Source organism: Schistocerca nitens, chromosome 7 (assembly GCF_023898315.1).
Source record: "Schistocerca nitens isolate TAMUIC-IGC-003100 chromosome 7, iqSchNite1.1, whole genome shotgun sequence".
NCBI lineage: Eukaryota > Metazoa > Arthropoda > Insecta > Orthoptera > Acrididae > Schistocerca > Schistocerca nitens.
This window is the reverse complement of record NC_064620.1, coordinates 512,492,323-512,512,959: the sequence shown is the minus strand read 5'-3', so window position 1 is coordinate 512,512,959 and position 20,637 is coordinate 512,492,323. Positions and strand designations below refer to the sequence as shown.

Genomic DNA, 20,637 nt, shown 5'->3' with positions numbered 1-20,637 from the left:
GCGAACATAAGTTATAGGGTGAAAAAGAAAATTGAGGAGGTGTTCGATGATCAGTTTGGCTTTAGAAAAGGTAAAGGCACCCGAGAGACAATTCTGATGTTACGGTTGATAATGGAAGCAAGACTAAAGAAGAATCAAGACACGTTCATTGGATATGTCGACATGGAAAAATCGTTCGACAGTGTAAAATGGTGCAAGATGTTCGAAATTCTGAGAAAAGTAGTGATAAGTTATAGGGAGAGACGGGTAATTTACAATATATACAAGAGCCAAGAGAGAGTAATAAAAGAGGACGATCAAGAACGAAGTGCTCGGATTCAGAAAGGTGTAAGGCAGGGATGTAGACTTTCGCCCCTACTGTTCGATCTCTCCATCGAAGAAGCAATGATGGAAATAAAAGAAAGGTCCAGGAGAGGAATTAAAATTCAAGGTGAAAGAATATCAGTGATACGATTCGCTGATGACATTACCATCCTGAGTGAAAGTGAAGAAGAATTACGTGATTGCTGAAGGGAATGAAAAGTCTAATGAGTAAGGAATATGGATTGAGAGTAAATCAAAGAAAGATCAAAATAATGAGAAGCAGCAGAAATGATATCGGGAAACTTAACATCAGGACTGTTGGTAACAAAGTAGATGAAGTTAAGGAATTCTGTTACTAGTGACAAACATAATCCTTAATTTGAGGAAAAAATTTCTGAGAATGTAAGTCTGGAATACAGCAATGTATGGTAATAAATCACGGGCTGTGGGAAAGCTAGAACAGAGGAGTATCGAAGCATTTGAGATGTGGTGCTACAGACGAATGTTGAAAATTAGGTGGACTGATAAGGTAAGGAATAAGGAGGTTCTGCCCAGAATCGGAGAAAAAAGGAATATGAGCAAAAACTGTAAAGGAAGAGAGAGACTGGAATACATCCAGCAAATAATTGAGGAGGTAAGTTGCAAGTGCTACTCTGAGATGAAGAGGTTCCCACAGGAGAGGTCGCCACGGTCGCGCGGTTCCAGACTGAAGCGTCTAGAACCGCTCGGCCACAACGGCCGGCTGTGAACTACACGGGCCATTCTCACCATGTATCGATACTGGTCACGAGCGATGGTGTCTTTATGCTAACATAACTAAAAGAAACGAATGACTGAGCCCATACAAACAGCAACTCGCCGTGCTAAGATATGAGCGCATCCACGAAAGATAATACCATGCATTTGGTGGAAAAGCGACGGTTTAGTGTGCTACGAATCGCTTCCCCGAGATGTAGCCGTGACTGCTGACATTTGTTGTCAACAACTGAGACGGCTTGCAGCGGGAATCCGAGAACAACGACCAGGAAGACTGCGTGAAGTTATGTTACTATACGATAATGTACAACCTCATTCTGCTAGACGGACAGAAAACACTGTGCAGGAGTTGGATTCGGAAGTCATTCCGCATCCACGTTATTCAACTGATATTGCGCTCTCAGATTCTCACCTTTTCCGCTCACTATCGAACTACCTTCAGTGAGCTTCCTTTCTGGATGAAAATGAGCTCCGAGCATGTCTCTACGAGTTCTTCGCCTCAAAACCTCGTGATCTCTACAGTAGCGGAATCGGAAAGGCACCCCAGCGTCGACATACTGTTGTAAATAGTGAAGGAGAATATGTCATTAATGACGTCTTTGTTAAGTTTATTAAACTTACATAAAAAGGCTCCATCCTAACAGAACAAATAGTAAAAAACTTGAACGACGTCCGTAGAAAAATGGAGTTTCCATTGGAGTAGGAAACTGACAGCAGCTTGCAGTTCCTCAATTTGACCACTACTAAGAAGGGATATAAGCACATATTTATCAAATGCTTCAAATGGCTCTGAGCACTATGGGACTCAACTGCTGTGGTCATAAGTCCCCTAGAACTTAGAACTACTTAAACCTAACTAACCTAAGGACAGCACACAACACCCAGCCATCACGAGGCAGAGAAAATCCCTGACCCCGCCGGGAATCGAACCCGGGAACCCGGGCGTGGGAAGCGAGAACGCTACCGCACGACCACGAGATGCGGGCACACACTTATCGTTGACAGGAAACCGGTGAGAAATGAGGCTTTAATTTCCAGTGATTCGTGCCATCCATAGGTTTATAAAAAAGCTTCTTTCCATAGTTTTGTACAAACAGCAGACAATGTGTCAATGGGCAGGAAGAATAAAGAGGCGGAACTAAACATCATTAAGAAGATAACTGTCAACAACGGTTACAAATGATGTGCAATGCATGATGCCCGGCACCATATATATACAGAACATTTTCCACCAGAGACAAGAAAGATAAAAATTCATTTAAATAAATCAGCTGTTGCGATCCATGTAAACGAAATAGGGGAATAGAAGAAGACGTAAAAATCTTGGGCAGGAAAAGAACGGGAGATGACTCGACTTACTGGAACAACTTGAAATCGCCATTCATCAAAAAACACATCGCAATATTCTGAGTTCGCAAGTGAAAGAGAAGGAAACGAGATTTTAGCATTATTTTAAGGTGGCCAAATGGAGATACCAGAGAGGCCCCTCGCGAAGTGTGTCAGATTCTGATAACGCTGTCTCACACGAACACGCGACACCTCCCTGTCCTTCCAGTAGCCGTGTGGAGTGGCCGTGCGGTTTTAGGCGCCACGGATTGCGCGGCTCCTCCCTCCGGAGGTTCGAGTCCTCCCTCGAGCATGGGGGTGTGTGTTGTTCTTAGCATAACGTTGGTTTAAGTAGTGTGTAAGTCTTGGGGCTGACGACCTCAGCAGTTTGGTCCCTTATGAATTCAACACATTTGAACATTTTTCGTCCTTCCAGTGGTCACTTAACCCCCGACGGTGTTTACGCTCTTCATATAATCTACCACACCTGAAAACTACCACACCTGGTGACGTTATAAACAAAAAACACTAATGCACGGTTTTGTATGTCCATTCTTGTGATCGGAGGTCAGGGGGACCTCAGCCGTTCACTTACGTAAGAAACAAAAGTTGAACGAAGTGAGCCGGCCATTGTGGCCGTGCGGTTCTAGGCGCTTCAGTCTGGAACCGCGCGACCGCTACGGTCGCAGGTTCGAATCCTGCCTCGGGCATGGGTGTGTGTGATGTCCTTAGGTTAGTTAGGTTTAAGTAGTTCTAAGTTCTAGGGGACTGATGACCTCAGATGTTAAGTCCCAAAGTGCTCAGAGCCATTTGAACCATTTTTTTTTTTAACGAAGTGAAAATGAGCGTAAGGAACGCAATTAGATAAGAGTTCAATGATTCTTACTAACCCGAGTAAAAACCCTAAGAGATTTTGGTCGTATTTAAAATCAGTAAGTGGGTCAAAATCCTCTATTCATTGTCTCAGCGATCACACCGGCACCGAAACGGAAGAACAGAGAGAAGGCCGAAATACTGAATTCGGTCTTCCGAAGCTGTTTCACAGCGGAAGATCGTAACACTTTCCCTCCTTTCAACGGTCGTACGAACGTCGAAATGGCATATATTGAGATAACCTATCGCGGAACTGAAAAGCAGGTACCATCGCTTTGTAGTGGAAAGGCGTCAGGACCAGATCAGATTACTATTATATTCTATAAAGATTACGCGAAAGAACTGCCTCCCCTTCTGGTAGTAGTTTATCGTATATCTCTTGAGTAACGAAAGGTACCTAACGACAGGAAAAAAGCGCAGGCCATTCCGGTTTTTAAGAAAGCCCATCCACACAATTATGGACCTATATAGTCGACGTCGATGATTTGTAGAATTATGGAACATGTTTTATGCTCAAGAATTGTGATGTTTTTGGAAAATGAACATCTCCTCTATAAAAATCAACATGAATTCTGTAAACAGAGATCCTGCGACACACAGTTCGCTCTGTTCCTCCATGAGATCAAAAAAAAAAATGGTTCAAATGGCTCTGAGCACTATGGGACTCAACTGCTGTGGTCATCAGTCCCCTAGAACTTAGAACTACTTAAACCTAACTAACCTAAGGACATCACACACATCCATGCCCGAGGCAGGATTCGAACCTGCGACCGTAGCAGTCGCACGGTTCCGGACTGAGCGCCTAGAACCGCGAGACCACCGCGGCCGGCTCCATGAGATCCACAGCGCAGTGGACAACGGTGCTGACGTTGATGCTGCGTTCCTTGATTTCAGTAAGGCATGTGACACCACCCCTCATTGCCGCTCAACGAAAAAAAAAAGAGCTTACGGAGTATCGGAGCAGACATGCGATTGGATTCAAGACTTTCTTGCAGATAGAACTCACATCGCTCTTAACGGAACAAAATCGACCGATGTAAAGTTAATGTCCGAAGTACCAGTATAGGACCGCTGCTGTTTACAATATATATAAACGATCTAATAGAAAGCGTAGGAAGCTCTTTAAGGCTATTCGCAGATGATGCAGTTGTCTATATCAAAGTATCAACGCCAGAAGATAGTAAGAATTTGCAGAACGACCTGCAGATAATTGATGAATGGTGCAGGCTCTGGCAGTTGCCCCTGAACGTAAATAAATGTAACATATTGCGCATACATAGGAAAAGAAACCCACTACTGTACAGCTACACTATCGATGACAAACAGCTGGAAACAGCGTCTGCCGTAAAATTTCTAGACGTAACTATGCAGAGCGACCTTAAATGGAATGACCACATAAAACAGACAGTGGGAAAAGCAGACACAAGACTTAGATCCATCGGAAGAATCTCAAGGAAATGTAACTCACATACGAAAGAAGTGGCTTATAAGGCGCTTGTTCGCCCGATTCTTGAGTACTGTTCATATATCTGGGATCCCTATCAGGTAGGACTGATAGAGGAGATAGAAAAGATCCAACGAAGAGCGGCGCGTTTCGTCACGAGTTCGTTTAGATGGCGATAGAGTGTTACTCGAGATGCTAAACAAACTCCACTGGCAGACGTTACGAGAGAGAGGAGTTGTACATCACGGAGGCATTCACTACTGAAATCTCGGGATAGCACTTTTCATGATGAGTCGAACAACACATAACTTCATATATTACTTGCCCACGAGGAAAAAAAATTCGAGAAATTAGAGCTAAAACAGTGGCTTACCGACAGTCATTCTTCCCAAGCACTATTCGCGAGTGGAACAGGGTTGGAGGGATCAGATAGTGGTACCGAAAGTACCCTCCGTCACACACCATTAGGTGGTTTGCGAGTATCATGTAGATGAGATGTAGATGAAACACCTACAGCCATCCTTATGATGCCATTTATTGTATGCCTACCAGTTTCGCCGTTTCAGTGTACCACCTTCAGGCCTTAGCTGATGCTAAAGTGATTAACACCTTCCGTATATGCGTTATATCAGTGGCCAACATCACAGTTACAGGCAGTCTGTGTAAACTGGTTATGTTGGCCACTGATGCATAGTATTAGCCCCTTTTGAATCAGGTAAAGCCTGAATAATGTTGCAATGAAGCACCGAAGCTGGTAGCCATACAAATAAAAGGCACCCTAAGGACAGCTGTAGGTGTTTCATCTTCTTACTCTGATGCACGTGTACGAAGTTACATTGACGTCTTACCACGTCTTCTGGGTACTTCAGTTTATTTGTCGTGAGGTGTATTAAAACAGTTTGTATGAATTTGAAAAGGCCAGATGCTAGGCTTTACGTTTTCCTTTTTTGCAAAAAATGACACGTATTTTTTTTAAATAACTAATCAATCCAATCTTTCTATGAAGATCACAACTAACTTAGAGCCATGATGCATGTGCGATACAGTACTGGCCCGAAGAAGACAGCGTGGATTTCCTTTATTCCAAGTGGCATAAGATTCAGCATAACTTCACCCATAATTAGCCGTCTGATTATATTAGCGATACGCTGTTCTCATCCCCAATTTTTTTATCCGAATTTGTGGATATTGAAATTTATTGAACCCCCGAAGCACTTTCAGCTTGCTGGCGCTCTGAAGGTAATACCGCAACTGCTATTAATTATCTTCTTCTGCTAAAAGTTCGTGTGCTTGGCTTTGGAGCTGATCTGTAAAATAACCGATCGTTATACCTAAATGTCAATCACATGAAAGTTCAGCTCATCTCATTCTTCGTCTAGCGAATATCGAGTTTGTTTACTTTCGATTAAGGCGTATTTTGATAAGAAATGTGTAAGTTGTTTTGACAGGCCGTGTCATTTACTTTCCATAAAATGAAAAAGTATAGGCCTATCATAATCAAATACATCTCCTTGGAAAGCTACTTTACTGCGTCAGGCTGGGGATACGTCATCCACAACTCTTTGCTCCTTTCCTGATACATTTACGATAGTGCGCGAGAGGAATGACCGCCGCTAAGTCCCCTTGTGAACTGTTATAACTCCGGTCTTCCCGTTGCGGTCATTTGGGCGAGATTTATACGTGAAGGAAAGCAGAGTCGTCCTGGAAACAAATGGAACAATCGGGATCAACCGACCATCGTCTCATCCTCTAGCAATAGCTTCTATTGGATGCGGTATGGACCGGTGGGTGTAACCAAATCGCTCTCCCGGTCGTCGTAGGGGTATCAGACCTGATGTCACTACTTCTTACAGCATCACTACTTCTTACAGCATCACTACTTAAATGGCATCACGACGCTGAGTGCAGTCCGTTCCGGTCCTCCCACCGATAAGCAATTTCTGACAGTACCGAAAGTCGAACCCTGGTCCTCAGCACGGCAGTCACGGAGGCGGACTGGGATGTATGTGCGAAAGACTAATATGTTTCACTGGCTTTTCCTGGAAAGTAATCTTTTGGAATTTTAATTCCAGTCTCCCCTGATGATCAGCTTGAGCGTGACGTTCATCTTTCGTAAGGAAACTACATTTCCTGAGGTGTCTTGATGTAAATCTGTCAGATATCTACTTTACATACATCTAATTTAGTGTGCTCATTCCACTTTGGATAGCTTCAGAATTATACTCCTAAATGACTTGGGTTTGTTACTGTTCTCAACGATTTATAGCCAATCGTGTATGCGACCAGTAATGAAGCATTGCGTCTATTTATGTACAACATGTTACATTTATTTTGAGAGTCGTTTCTCCAGTCCTTGCATAAAGCATCGACAATTTGCGAGTATCACAGCACTTTGTTGTAACATTCTTTGCAGCTTTTCCGGTACCAATAAAGGCGACATGTGGTACTACACTCCTGGAAATTGAAATAAGAACACCGTGAATTCATTGTCCCAGGAAGGGGAAACTTTATTGACACATTCCTGGGGTCAGATACATCACATGATCACACTGACAGAACCACAGGCACATAGACACAGGCAACAGAGCATGCACAATGTCGGCACTAGTACAGTGTATATCCACCTTTCGCAGCAATGCAGGCTGCTATTCTCCCATGGAGACGATCGTAGAGATGCTGGATGTAGTCCTGTGGAACGGCTTGCCATGCCATTTCCACCTGGCGCCTCAGTTGGACCAGCGTTCGTGCTGGACGTGCAGACCGCGTGAGACGACGCTTCATCCAGTCCCAAACATGCTCAATGGGGGACAGATCCGGAGATCTTGCTGGCCAGGGTAGTTGACTTACACCTTCTAGAGCACGTTGGGTGGCACGGGATACATGCGGACGTGCATTGTCCTGTTGCAACAGCAAGTTCCCTTGCCGGTCTAGGAACGGTAGAACGATGGGTTCGATGACAGTTTGGATGTACCGTGCACTATTCAGTGTCCCCTCGACGATCACCAGTGGTGTACGGCCAGTGTAGGAGATCGCTCCCCACACCATGATGCCGGGTGTTGGCCCTGTGTGCCTCGGTCGTATGCAGTCCTGATTGTGGCGCTCACCTGCACGGCGCCAAACACGCATACGACCATCATTGGCACCAAGGCAGAAGCGACTCTCATCGCTGAAGACGACACGTCTCCATTCGTCCCTCCATTCACGCCTGTCGCGACACCACTGGAGGCGGGCTGCACGATGTTGGGGCGTGAGCGGAAGACGGCCTAACGGTGTGCGGGGCCGTAGCCCAGCTTCATGGAGACGGTTGCGAATGGTCCTCGCCGATACCCCAGGAGCAACAGTGTCCCTAATTTGCTGGGAAGTGGCGGTGCGGTCCCCTACGGCACTGCGTAGGATCCTACGGTCTTGGCGTGCATCCGTGCGTCGCTGCGGTCCGGTCCCAGGTCGACGGGCACGTGCACCTTCCGCCGACCACTGGCGACAACATCGATGTACTGTGGAGACCTCACGCCCCACGTGTTGAGCAATTCGGCGGTACGTCCACCCGGCCTCCCGCATGCCCACTATACGCCCTCGCTCAAAGTCCGTCAACTGCACATACGGTTCACGTCCACGCTGTCGCGGCATGCTACCAGTGTTAAAGACTGCGATGGAGCTCCGTATGCCACGGCAAACTGGCTGACACTGACGGCGGCGGTGCACAAATGCTGCGCAGCTAGCGCCATTCGACGGCCAACACCGCGGTTCCTGGTGTGTCCGCTGTGCCGTGCGTGTGATCATTGCTTGTACAGCCCTCTCGCAGTGTCCGGAGCAAGTATGGTGGGTCTGACACACCGGTGTCAATGTGTTCTTTTTTCCATTTCCAGGAGTGTAATTCACACAACGATGTACATCTGTCGATGTGATATAAGTAGGTGAAAACATATTTTTCAGCAGTAATACTGGCCTTTGAATTTCCGTAATAGTCCTTGCTTTGTAAAAGAAAAAGAAAAATATAGGTGCGGATATCCGCCAAGTAATTACTACTGCGTCACCGAAATGAATATCAAAACGTTCCACAATACACTTCATATGGCACACACAGAGACCGTTGTCCGAACGAACCGGAATGTCAAAGATTCCCAGGGAGGAATATTTGCAACAATCGGAAGTTCACCCGCTCTCGCCCGCCCCCGCATGTAATAGTGTCGGTATTTTTTTCCTTTTGTACGGTGTCAAACTTTGTTTTATTGCTTGCTTTGTTTTCGTGAAACACTGTGACGTTTTTATGAGGACTTTTAATTTTTCCTACGCGTTCTCCCACTAAGGAAGACACTATGAAAGCGAAAATATTCAGGTTTTACATTGCCTGAACAAAGAAAAAGTCTGCATTGCGCTTAAGTAAGAACGTAGAAAGATAAAAGTCTAATGAGAATTGTTTCGACACTGAAAACGTGAGGCGTGCTGACAGAGAAAAACACATGTATTCGATATCATTTGACAATTTGGAAGAAAACAACACACGTAGGATGTACCGAAAAACTGGTTTGCACTGAATTCTCAGTATTACTTGCTGTGTTTTTCCATGTATGTATTTTCACGAGCAAGTAGATGTTGATCTCTCAGAACTTATACGGTACTTCTAGTTCCCATCAGCGTGTACAATATACCGTACAGTTTTGTAAAGAACATCTGTTATGAATTTTGCCATGGCTACTATAAACTCTACTAGCGAACCCGGCAATGTTTGCAATTGCTAAATATGTATGGAAATTGGATATACGTCATAATATCTTTTTCCTCCTTTCTGTCCATCTCCCCTTCCCCCCTCTCTTTGTGCATCTCCTCATCCTTCAGCTCTCACTGTCTATCACCTCGAACCCCTTTTCTCTGTCCATCTTCTCCCTGTGTCTGTCTACATCTTCAATGGCTCTGAGCACTATGGGACTTAACATTTATGGTCATCAGTCCCCTAGAACTTAGAACTACTTAAACCTAACTAACCTAAGGACATCACACAACACCCAGCCATCACGAGGCAGAGAAAATCCCTGACCCCGCCGGGAATCGAACCCGGGAACCCGGGCGTGGGAAGCGAGAACGCTACCGCACGACCACGAGCTGCGGGCTCTACATCTTCCTCTTCCTTCTTTTTGTCCATCTTCTCCATTCCCCTCTCTACATACATTCCCCGCACCCTACTGCCACTGTCCGTCTCCTCCTCTTTCTCTGTCATGAGCTTTTTTTGTTGTTATCGCCAGCTTATCCCTTATTGAGAATTGAAGTAGCTAGAAGAATCTATAAATCTTATACGGTGTACCTCAGACCTCCCGTGCCGCTGCATTTGAGAGATTAGTAGCTTAAGAGACATTAATTCGCATATTTTCAGTCTGCTAATGGGTAAAATTACAAATTTCGTACAATTCAGGTCCCATAGTAGTGTTCTAATCGTATTCTGGTTAGTCATAAATACATCTTTACTGTTTTCCATTGAAACCGACTGCGGGAAAAAAAACACATTGTTGTGTATACGTCTTATGTTTAAAATTATATATAAAAAGAAAGAATGCGTATGAAATAAACAATTGAGGAGTAACTCTTCAAAACACTATTAGTCCACAAACAAAAGTTTTACAGGAGAAGCAAAAAAAACTAATATTAGGCAAAGTTTTGGAGTAAATTAGGATTTGTGTATGAGAATTATTTGTCTGATGTTTAAATGCGCCGCTGTTGTGGCTAAAACTGACTGCGGGAAAGCAAGTGAAACGCCGTCGTTTCCCACTGGAAACCTATGCACTGATATTTTTAAAAAAAAGTGTAGCTTATGGCTGTCTGTGTATGTATTAGAGTGTAATTTTAACTACATCGGTGAAGAACTTCTCGAGAATTTGGCAGTCACCATTTCCCCTTTATGTACAACACACACATACACACATATTTGAAGTTAATCGATCAAGAATTTTTCTAGAGTTTTGCTGAAACCTTTCCCCCTTCATGCTGTACACACAGGATGATTCAGCTGCCGTCACCGACGTCGTTTTGTGCAGCCAGCCGCGGTGGCCGAGCGGTTCTAGGCGCTTCAGTCTGGAACTGCGCGACCGCTACGGTCGCAGGTTCGAATCCTGCCTCGGGCATGGATGTGTGTGGTGTCCTTAGGTTAGTTAGGTTTAAGTAGTTCTAAGTTCTAGGGGACTGATGACCTCCGCTGTTTAAGTCCCATAGTGCTCAGAGCCATTTGAACCATTTTTTGTCGTTTTGTGCAACCGAAAATGATCTATGTGGGCCTTCATAAACCACGCGCTACATTTTCATCTTCTCTCGCTGTTTTCACTGGAACCACAGTGTTTTAGTTATTTATGAAAAACATACAACGTGACCAAATGCATCTACATTCCGACACTCATTCTTCACCAAACAGGATTTCTAGTATATTGTTAGTGGCATTATCTCCTACCACTGTTAGAAAATGTCTGACTTCATGACCCACACCTCATCCCTTGCCTTGACGCCTCTGCAACAGAGGTAAGAACTGCGACGCCCAGCGTTCAAATTTCACGCTTTTCTTACGGGTGACCTAGGGAAACATTTAGGACGTAACAGATCGATAATAAAACGATTCAGGGGGTCTCATACGGGACGTGAATGAAGCCACCTCTTCCCTAGGGGCGTTCATGTCACATATTTCGTGGTCGAAAGTGACAGTTTGCAGTGCCATATGACACAGGACAACTTTTGACACTACTAACCTTACTGGAGTGTAGCGTGAACGCAATTTTTGGTCTGGTATCCGAGATGGAACCACAAGGGACGGTTCAAAACCATCCACCGAAATTTGAACATGATCGGGAGCAGAAATCCCTCAGATATCGCATGCGGCCAGTAGGTGCTAGTTTCGAGAGCGCTACCTAACCGGCCAGCGCGGCATCTAGTGATCGTTGCACTGGCGTCTCTGTTCAGAGATATTTAATAAAATATCCAGGAAAGGTGCACAGGTGCCATGGAGGGCTTTTCCAGACTGAGGGACCGGTTGCCGCTTTATTCACGTGCGTGTTATTGGCACATGACAGCTTGCACATGTCAAAGTCGAACGCGAAAAAGCCTAGGTGAAAAGAAAAGAAGAAACCCACCCTTTTCTGCTTCGAATCACGTTCAGATTTCGTCAAACGGTTTTGAATGGTCCTAGGTGCTTCACACTGTGAACTCACGTTCAGTGCGGTTGAACCCCATGACGTCCTTAGAGAAGGTGAGACGCCCGGTAAACCCGCTGGGTAGAACAGGTGATTAGGATTGTGGAAAGGGCCAAATAAGGTTGGGGTCAGTTTCACCTTAAAATTGTAATTTATTGTAATTTAATAACACATTTACAAGCAACCGGCCATAGCCAAACCTTTACAACTACGAGTTTCAAAAAAATGCAAATCTTTCACGGCTGAAGGCCTCTACACAAGAAATCTTAAAAGGCAACAAGATAAAATGCAGTTAAAATTGCAAATAAAATAATTAAAATACATATGGTACAGCTAGGCTGAAAACCTCAAGGCAAGGGTGGATAGACAAACATAAACAAGATGCAATACCATCCGCTGAAAGCCCACAATAAAATTTTCAAGATTTTAAAATAAATTACCATAACCTTTCAAAGGCGGGAGGCTGCAATGTTTAAGCTCGAAAAGTAATTTGAAGAATAAGGTTCCAAGCCGCAATTTTAAGCTCGAAAGGTAATTTGAAGAATAAGGTTCCAAGCCGCAATTTTAAGCTCTAAAGGTAATTTTAAGAGTAAGGTTCCAAGGCTGAAGGCCCACAAATAATTTTCCAAAATTAAAAAAAAATATAACCATAAGCCTTAAATTTTAAGTAGCCGAAACTGGATTAAAAGAAAAGACAACACAACGGCAATAACCTTTCAGCAAATATCCACTTGTCGGAATTCAAACTTAATTACATAAAACACAGTAAAACCAAGAATTTTTCTTTTATCATTGGCTATGATAGATTATAAACAGACAATTGAACACCGTTGAGAAAGACAGTAAAGCAACAGCACTCACAAGCCTCCAGCCGGTCGGTCTGCCCTCGTTCACTTAGGTGAGACAGGTGGTGAGTCCAGCTACACTTGATCCGTCAGAACCCAGCCAAGGGACAGCCACGGACAGACCGACAAACGAGTTGCTTGCCACCACAACACAAAATTTTACAGGCGTGATTATCCACATTATTAAGCTGTCAAAATTACACACCGTGTTGGACAGCGACAACAGGTAAGGAAAGGACACTGCCTGAAATTACGTTAGTGGCCAGGGCAGGTAGCCAGAACACTAACGGCTACATGGCAGAAAATTCCGCTGGTGCACTTGAATTGTAGTCAACCAATATAGTTAATTTCACCGCATGCCGGCTGAATTTCAGCAATCCAAACACACGGTGTTGCTCACAGGAAAACCTCCCCAACAGCAAACCACCGAAATGAACCACACAACTTGGGTACTTGAAACCACTACTCAACTTTGACGTCCTGGGTACGTGAACCACGAAGCTCGTAGCGGCAATCGGACAGCTCCACACACGCTCCGACACTGCGCAGGGACCGCCAGCGGACCCAGCCGACTGCACGGCGCGGAGATAACTTCCCTGGTCCGCAGCAACCGACCGACTCCTCTCAGAGTGCCGACAACATTTAAAATAGTCGTCAGTAGAAATAACGCCAACTACACACACAACCTGAAAAGCACTTGCACGCAGGCCTGAACGATACTTAACAGTAACTAAGCACGCACGAAGGCAAATCGGGAGTCGATGCACACACAAACAGCCGACTCATGAACGATCGGCGAGCCAAAACGAATCGTCCGGTAGGACGAACGACCTACGATCCACCAAGACTGTGGCCCGGCTGCCGGCCGCGGTGGTCTCCCGGTTCTAGACGCGCAGTCCGGAACCGTGCGACTGCTACGGTCGCAGGTTCGAATCCTGCCTCGGGCATGGATGTGTGTGATGTCCTTAGGTTAGTTAGGTTTAAGTAGTTCTAAGTTCTAGGGGACTGATGACCACAGCAGTTGAGTCCCATAGTGCTCAGAGCCATTTGAACCATTTGTGGCCCGGCTCAAGTGATGCATGGCGGCAATAGTCGGGTGAGCCATGTCGACGCAGACCTCACTGCTCCAGTCCGACTGCAGTAGTGCCGCATTGCCCCTGCTGGCAAGTCCGGACTGCGCTCCAGACGCGTTCCAACTGACTAGCAGACCCGAACTCGCAATACGAACTGACTTCAACAGACAACGACCGGGAAGTAATAGCAGTCGAGCAAACATACTAGGAGAGGGGCTATATCGATACGCGCTGCTAGCGCTGGTCACGTTCAGGCAAAGCAGTAACTCAGCGCCAGTAGTAATTTAAACTAAAGTAGTGCGGTGGAAGTACGTTAAAAACAGGGTGTAAAATACATGATGACGGGAACACGAATCACGCACGACTCAGAAGGTTTGAAGGGTTGAATCCTCGGAGGGGTGTCAGTAGTTTCAAAGGTCGTCAACTACGTCGTCCGGTTGCATATCACAATGCTAACTAACGTTTTCTACCGCGAAATGTGTGAAAACAAGAGGTTGTTTGGTTATTGTCCTTTGTTACACCTCCTGAGGAGTTCTCGCACCATCCGAAAAGTTTTCCTGGAGCACCCGTAAGAACGCCGCCTGATTTCGATTGTGTGCATCTGGAATCTGACCTGCGTGGCAAAGGCGTTGCGACAAGGTGGGTTTCGAGACTTCGCATTCTTATCACGTTCACACTCTTCAATCCACCTACCTAGACAGGCTTCTTCTCTGCTCGTTTTCCCTTCACTCTGTCGTAGCAGGTATCAGCCAGCTGGTGCAAAGCAACGTTCAAGAAATCACCACCTATTACCTACCAAAGAGAGGCCTCAGAACCCTAGTTAAAAATGAGTTCATGGTAATCATCGAGGGTTCGGGTTCTACCTTCTTGTAGCGAGGTGTTTAAGGTTCTGTTCGCTATTTATTGCCACTAACAAGGGAACCTCCCCATCGCACCCCCATCAGATTTAGTTATAAGTTGGCACAAGGATAGGCCATGAAAAACTGAACACAGATCAATCGAGAAAACAGGAAGAAGTTGTATGGAACTATGAAAAAAATAAGCAAAATATACAAACTGAGTAGTCCGTGTCCGATATAAGCCACATCAAGGTAGGTGTATGCTGATGAGCACCGTGGTCCCGTGGTTACCGCGAGTAGCTCCGGAACGGAAGGTTCCTGGTTCAATCCTCCCTCGAGTGAGAAGTTTTAATTTTTTATTTTCAGACAATTATCAAAGTTCATGCACTCAGACATGATCAACTTCGCTCTCCAAAATTCCAGGACATGTTCAGATTTGCTTGGACACATGCAGGATTTGACGGTCTACTCACGGAAAAACTTGAAAACGTTAAAAACGTATGTTTTGACAGAGCACAGGGAAAACTGTGCGACTGTGAAACTTGCATTCATTTGTTGCAGTTTATGTGACAAACTCTTATGTCTTCATCACTTTTTTGGGAGTGATTATCACATCCACAAGAAAACCTAAATCGGGCAAGGTAGAAGAAACTTTTTACCCATTCGCGAAGTGTGCAAGTTAGGTGGGTCGACAACATATTCCTGTAATGTGAAGCACATGCCGTCACCAGTGTCGTATAGAATATTTCAGACGTGTTTTCCTGTGGAGGAATCGGTTGACCTATGAATTTGCGATCAAATGTTTTCGGTTCCTATTGGAGAGGCACGTCCTTTCGTCTACTAATCGCACGGTTTTGCGGTGCGGTCGCAAAACACAGACACTAAACTTATTACAGTGAACAGAGACGTCAATGAATGAACGGTCAGATCGTAACTTTGCGAAAATAAAGTAAGTAAAATTTTTACTCGCGGGAGGATTCGAACCAAGGACCTCTCGTTCCGCAGTTACTCACTCTAACCACGGGACCACGGCTCTCCTCAGCTTACATACTCCTTGATGTTGCATATCTTACACTTGGACTACTCAGTTTGTATAATTTGCTTATTTTTTCATAGTTACACACAACTTCTTCCTGTTTTCTCGATTGATCTGTGTTCAGTTTTTCAAGGCCTATCCATTGTGTCAATTTATAACTAAATTTGAGGGGGGTGCGATGGGGAGGTTCCCTTGTAAGAATCAGGAAATGGCTATCACATCTGTATTTACGTTAGCACTAATATTTTCTCTGCGCGTTCACAGTTATAAAGATGTGCTACACATAGCCACACGAAAGCAACCAGAAAGTTCGACCTGAATATTACGATCTAAATAGTCACTGAACCACAACTATACGCGAGTTAAACAATCGGTAGATTCAGTAGCCTTTCCTTACAGAAGTGCCCGTCATACTATTCCGTCACGAATGCGCAACCTGCCATCACGAATTTTCTTAGTTCACTAGAATATTTCACACTCGGGTATCTTTCACACGGAAGCACATAATGTTAACAAACATTCACTAAAATGCTTCCTACTCAATTCGCTTTCTGTTTGCGATGACCGAACCGAATTTACGTCTCTAATTCTCCATTTTACATATTATTTGCCAAAAGCGATCTAACATGATGCGTTCAGTACAACGGTTCGAAAGCGACTTCCCTATGCCATGTCTTCGTACAGATGGCATCCCTCTCTTCGTGCCGGAAGCTGTCAGTTCTGATTTGCGCCGGCCGCGGTGGTCTAGCGGTTCTGGCGCTGCAGTCCGGAACCGCGGGACTGCTACGGTCGAAGGTTCGAATCCTGCCTCGGGCATGGGTGTGTGTGATGTCCTTAGGTTAGTTAGGTTTAAGTAGTTCTAAGTTCTAGGGGACTTATGACCTAAGATGTTGAGTCCCATAGTGCTCAGAGCCATTTGAACCATTTTTGAGTTCTGATTTGCTGTTGATCTGAATGACCAATCGGAACATTATTTCTAGATTATTATCGCGGCAAAATCATCTCTTTTCCAGTCGCAATTTAGAAAGCAATTTTACGTAAGCAAAACTTCAAATTTATTACACTAGATTTAATTATAAACCGAATAATTCCCAAATTAAATGACAAACTTATTCCGTTACTAGCTTCTTTTCTGGCTGCCTGTTAGAAAAGCATGCTCACTCAGACATATGTCATATGACTCGTGGTTCTTCCCAGAAATTTTTCCCACTACGTGGATTTCACATAGACCTTTACAAAACAAAAAAATTTCGAGTTTTCATATGTCCCTAATTCAGTTTCTCAATTAAACCCACGGACTCATGTAAAAATGTATAACTGAATATAAATTTTAAAAGGTTCCACTATTCCATCAAATAAAAACTGCAAATGTTATAAAATGAAATTTTCGAATTTATTGATTTTCAGGAGCTGAACGTTTCGTAATAGCTCCATATGGTGTTGAAAGTTAATCTATTAACCGTTACTAGATCAGTTTTGAAATACCAGAATGGTTTTTTGTGATTTTAGATAAAATTTTCTATCTTCTAAACTATGATAAATAAGGAAATGAAATTTCGACGGTATCATTTTAGCAGTAAGAAATAGCAGTGTATAAAGTTTGAACAAAATCGGAGAATAAGTAATGTAGTTCACTTAGATTTATAGGGACTGTAAATATTGGTAAATGTTACTGGCAGTCTGTCAGTGCCACAGGCGGCGACTGACATAGGTGCGTAAGCTGCTTTCTAAAAAAACGAACGGATCTCCTACAGCTACCGTACCAGAGGCGCTCACAGATTCATACTTTACTGCACCTATGGTAACACAAAATAACCTTCTATATTACAGTGTCAAGAAATGGGTGAGATGCGAGTCATTAGAAGACCGTTCCACATCGTGATACGTAGATGGTGGCGTTGGGCAGAATTGTTGGTGCCAATGTGAGAACACTAACCCACCGTACATGAACTTCAGAGTACTGGCATATTTTTTACGTGTGTCGACACCTTGCTTTTTGAACAGTCGCCGAGCGTGTGGGTGACGTCGCTGTGTGTCACACCTTTGCACCACTACAGAGATGCTCTGGAAATCCATCAAGAACAGGACTGCAGCCGGACACGATAATGATAACAAAACCTGCGGTTGTATTTCAATCCAACGTCGTTTATTCTTTGTAAGACATGGTACCAGTTTCGACACCAAGTGGTATCATCTTCAGGCGCCTGCATATGGAAACATACATAACAGGACTGAAGAGTGTGAGAGCACAGACAACGTAAACCATAGTTCATAACCAAAACGGGACAAATCACATCGTAAAATTACACAATAAAAAATGTGATGTTATGTGTGTTTCCATGTGCAGGGGCCTGAAGATGACACCATTTGGTGTCGAAACTGGTAGCATGTTTTACAGAGAATAAACGACTTGGGTTCGGATACAGCCACTGGTTTTCTCATCAGTATCCAAGTACTACCGAGGTAGTTTGTAAGCACCTCCCAACCATATTTCGTTCTGCGCCACAATGGCAGAAAATGGCAAGATTTAGAAAAAAAGAAGAAAATCGGTGCAAATGGCTCTGAACACTACGGGACTTAACATCTGCGGTCATCAGTCCCCTAGAACTTAGAACAAATTAAACCTAACTAACCTAAGGACATCACACGCCACCATGCCCGAGGCAGGATTCGAACCTGCGACCGTAGCGGTCGCGCGGTTCCAGACCGATGCGCCTAGAACCGCTCGGCACAAACTGCCGGCAAGAAAATCGGCTTTTCATTTTGTTGCATAGTGTATTTCGTCATTCACCGCGAAAATATCGTGAGTCGTTATCGCCCCAATCCCCAAAGTGCGAGATCACGGTACGGCTTCGATGTCACCAGATTTGGAAGAGGCGCCGCCACGGAGCACTCACCCCTGGAGACAGTCGCAGCTCTCGGCCTCCTTGCGCACGACGTCCAGCACCGAGTCCACGAGTTCGGCGCCCTCAGTGTAGTGGCCCTTAGCCCAGTTGTTGCCGGCGCCACTCTGGCCGAACACGAAGTTGTCCGGCCGGAAGATCTGGCCGAACGGTCCGGAGCGCACAGAGTCCATGGTGCCCGGCTCCAGGTCCACCAGGATGGCGCGCGGCACGTACTTGCCGCCCGACGCGTCGTTGTAATACACGTTTATCCGGTCCAGTTGCAGGTCCGAGTCGCCGTGGTACGCGCCCGTCGCATCGATGCCGTGCTCGTCGGAGATGATTTCCCAGAACTGAAACAACGAGACAAGTTGCTCTTTAAAACACCTGCCACGGGGGAAGCTAGCACAGTGGACAGCTATCGGCAGGTGCGAGAGCGGGACAATCATGAACCTGAATGAGATTTTCACTCGGCAGCGGAGTGTGTGCTGATATGAAACTTCCTGGCAGATTAAAACTGTGAGCCGGACCGAGACTTGAACTTGGTGGTAGAGCTCTTGCCTGCGGAAGGCAAATGTCTCGAGTTGGAGTCTCGGTCCGGCGCACAGTTTTAATCTGCCAGGAAGTTTCATATCAGCGCACACTCCGCTGCAGAGTGAAAATCTCATTCTGGAAACATCCCCCAGGCTGTGGCTAAGCCATGTTTCCGCAATATCCTTTCTTTCAGGAGTGCAAGTTCTGCAAGGTTCGCAGGAGAGCTTCTGTAAAGTTTGGAAGGTAGGAGACGCGGTACTGGCAGAAGTAAAGCTGTGAGGAAGGGCGTGAGTCGTGCTTGGGTACCTCAGATGGTAGAGCACTTGCCCGCGATAGGCAAAGGTCCCGAGTTCGAGTCTCGGTATGGCACACAGTTTTAATCTGCCAGGAAGTTTCATATCAGCACACACTCCGCTGCAAAGTGAAAATCTCATTCTGGAAACATCCCTCAGGCTGTGGCTAAGCCATGTCTCCGCAATATCCTTTCTTTCAGGACTGCTAGTTCTGCAAGGTTCGCAGGAGAGCTTCTGCAAAGTTTGGAAGGTAGGAGACGAGGTACTCGCAGAAGTAAAGCTGTGAGGACGGGGCGTGACTCGTGCTTGGGTAGCGCGGATGGTAGAGCACTTGCCCGCGATAGGCAAAGGTCCCGAGTTCGAGTCTCGGTCCGGCACACAGTTGTAATCGGCCAGGATGTTTCAATCACAACCCTTCTTTTGCTGTACTCTTTTGAGACGAGCACGCGGACTGGTATCTGCGCGTAGCCATATTTTTGTGCAACAGCCTCCCGAAGAAAATTCCTACTCTGACGTCTGTTGATTTAGTTTACCAGAATGGTTCAGAACCTCGTAATTAATATTATGTTTGAGCCTCTTCAGGCAACTAGTTTCCAGAAAAATCGATTTTTCACACAAGTTTCGCGTCCGATAAGTTTGAAAATGCTAAGGCGACATTTTAATAGCATACGAAGTTTCGTACAGTGTGTTCGGAAAGTTCTGTTACAAACTTCTAGGGTTTGTAGAAGGGAGTGAGTATATAATACTGTCGCAGATGGCGCTGAATAGCACTGTGATGTAGTGGTTGCGATGGCACACTGTTGCATGGAGTGTCGTGAGTTCAAAACTCATGTGGACTGTACGGTTTTAATTTCTATATTCGGTTCGAGTACATACTAGAAGTATCTACGAATGTCAAGAATCATTGGATAGGAATGTTTTGTAGCCGTATATATGCTGTATGTTTTTCTGGCTGGAGGCAGCTCGCTCCGCCCTCTTGTATGTGCAAGTGCTGAATAAACCTTCGTTAAGTGAAGTTAGTGTTCGTCATTCATCTAATTACACCTTCTTCTACGTGACAATATTCTGAATAGGAACCCATGTCCGGAAACGTACCGTTTCCGTTCCAAGACGGCTTCAATTCAGATGTGTAACGCTTCCACGTCTGCTCAGAGAAAGAGGAAAGTCTCACAGCAGCTTGTTCCGGTACGCAGTAGGGTAGACAGGACGACGTGTAAGACATAAGGCGACCGCCTGATGTTGTAATGCATCAGTGCTATTCTATACG

The 20,637-nt window shown here is 45.1% G+C and overlaps 1 protein-coding gene across 1 annotated transcript in view; it reads right to left on the bottom strand.

The window, feature by feature from the left end:
- LOC126195807 (tubulin beta-1 chain-like) overlaps positions 1-20,637 on the bottom strand; it is a 60,027-nt gene that overhangs the window by 17,642 nt on the left and 21,748 nt on the right. Inside the window, exon 2 of the mRNA XM_049934443.1 lies at positions 18,559-18,896. Coding sequence (XP_049790400.1) covers positions 18,559-18,896 — 338 coding nt within the window. The remainder of the gene's footprint in view (positions 1-18,558; positions 18,897-20,637) is intronic.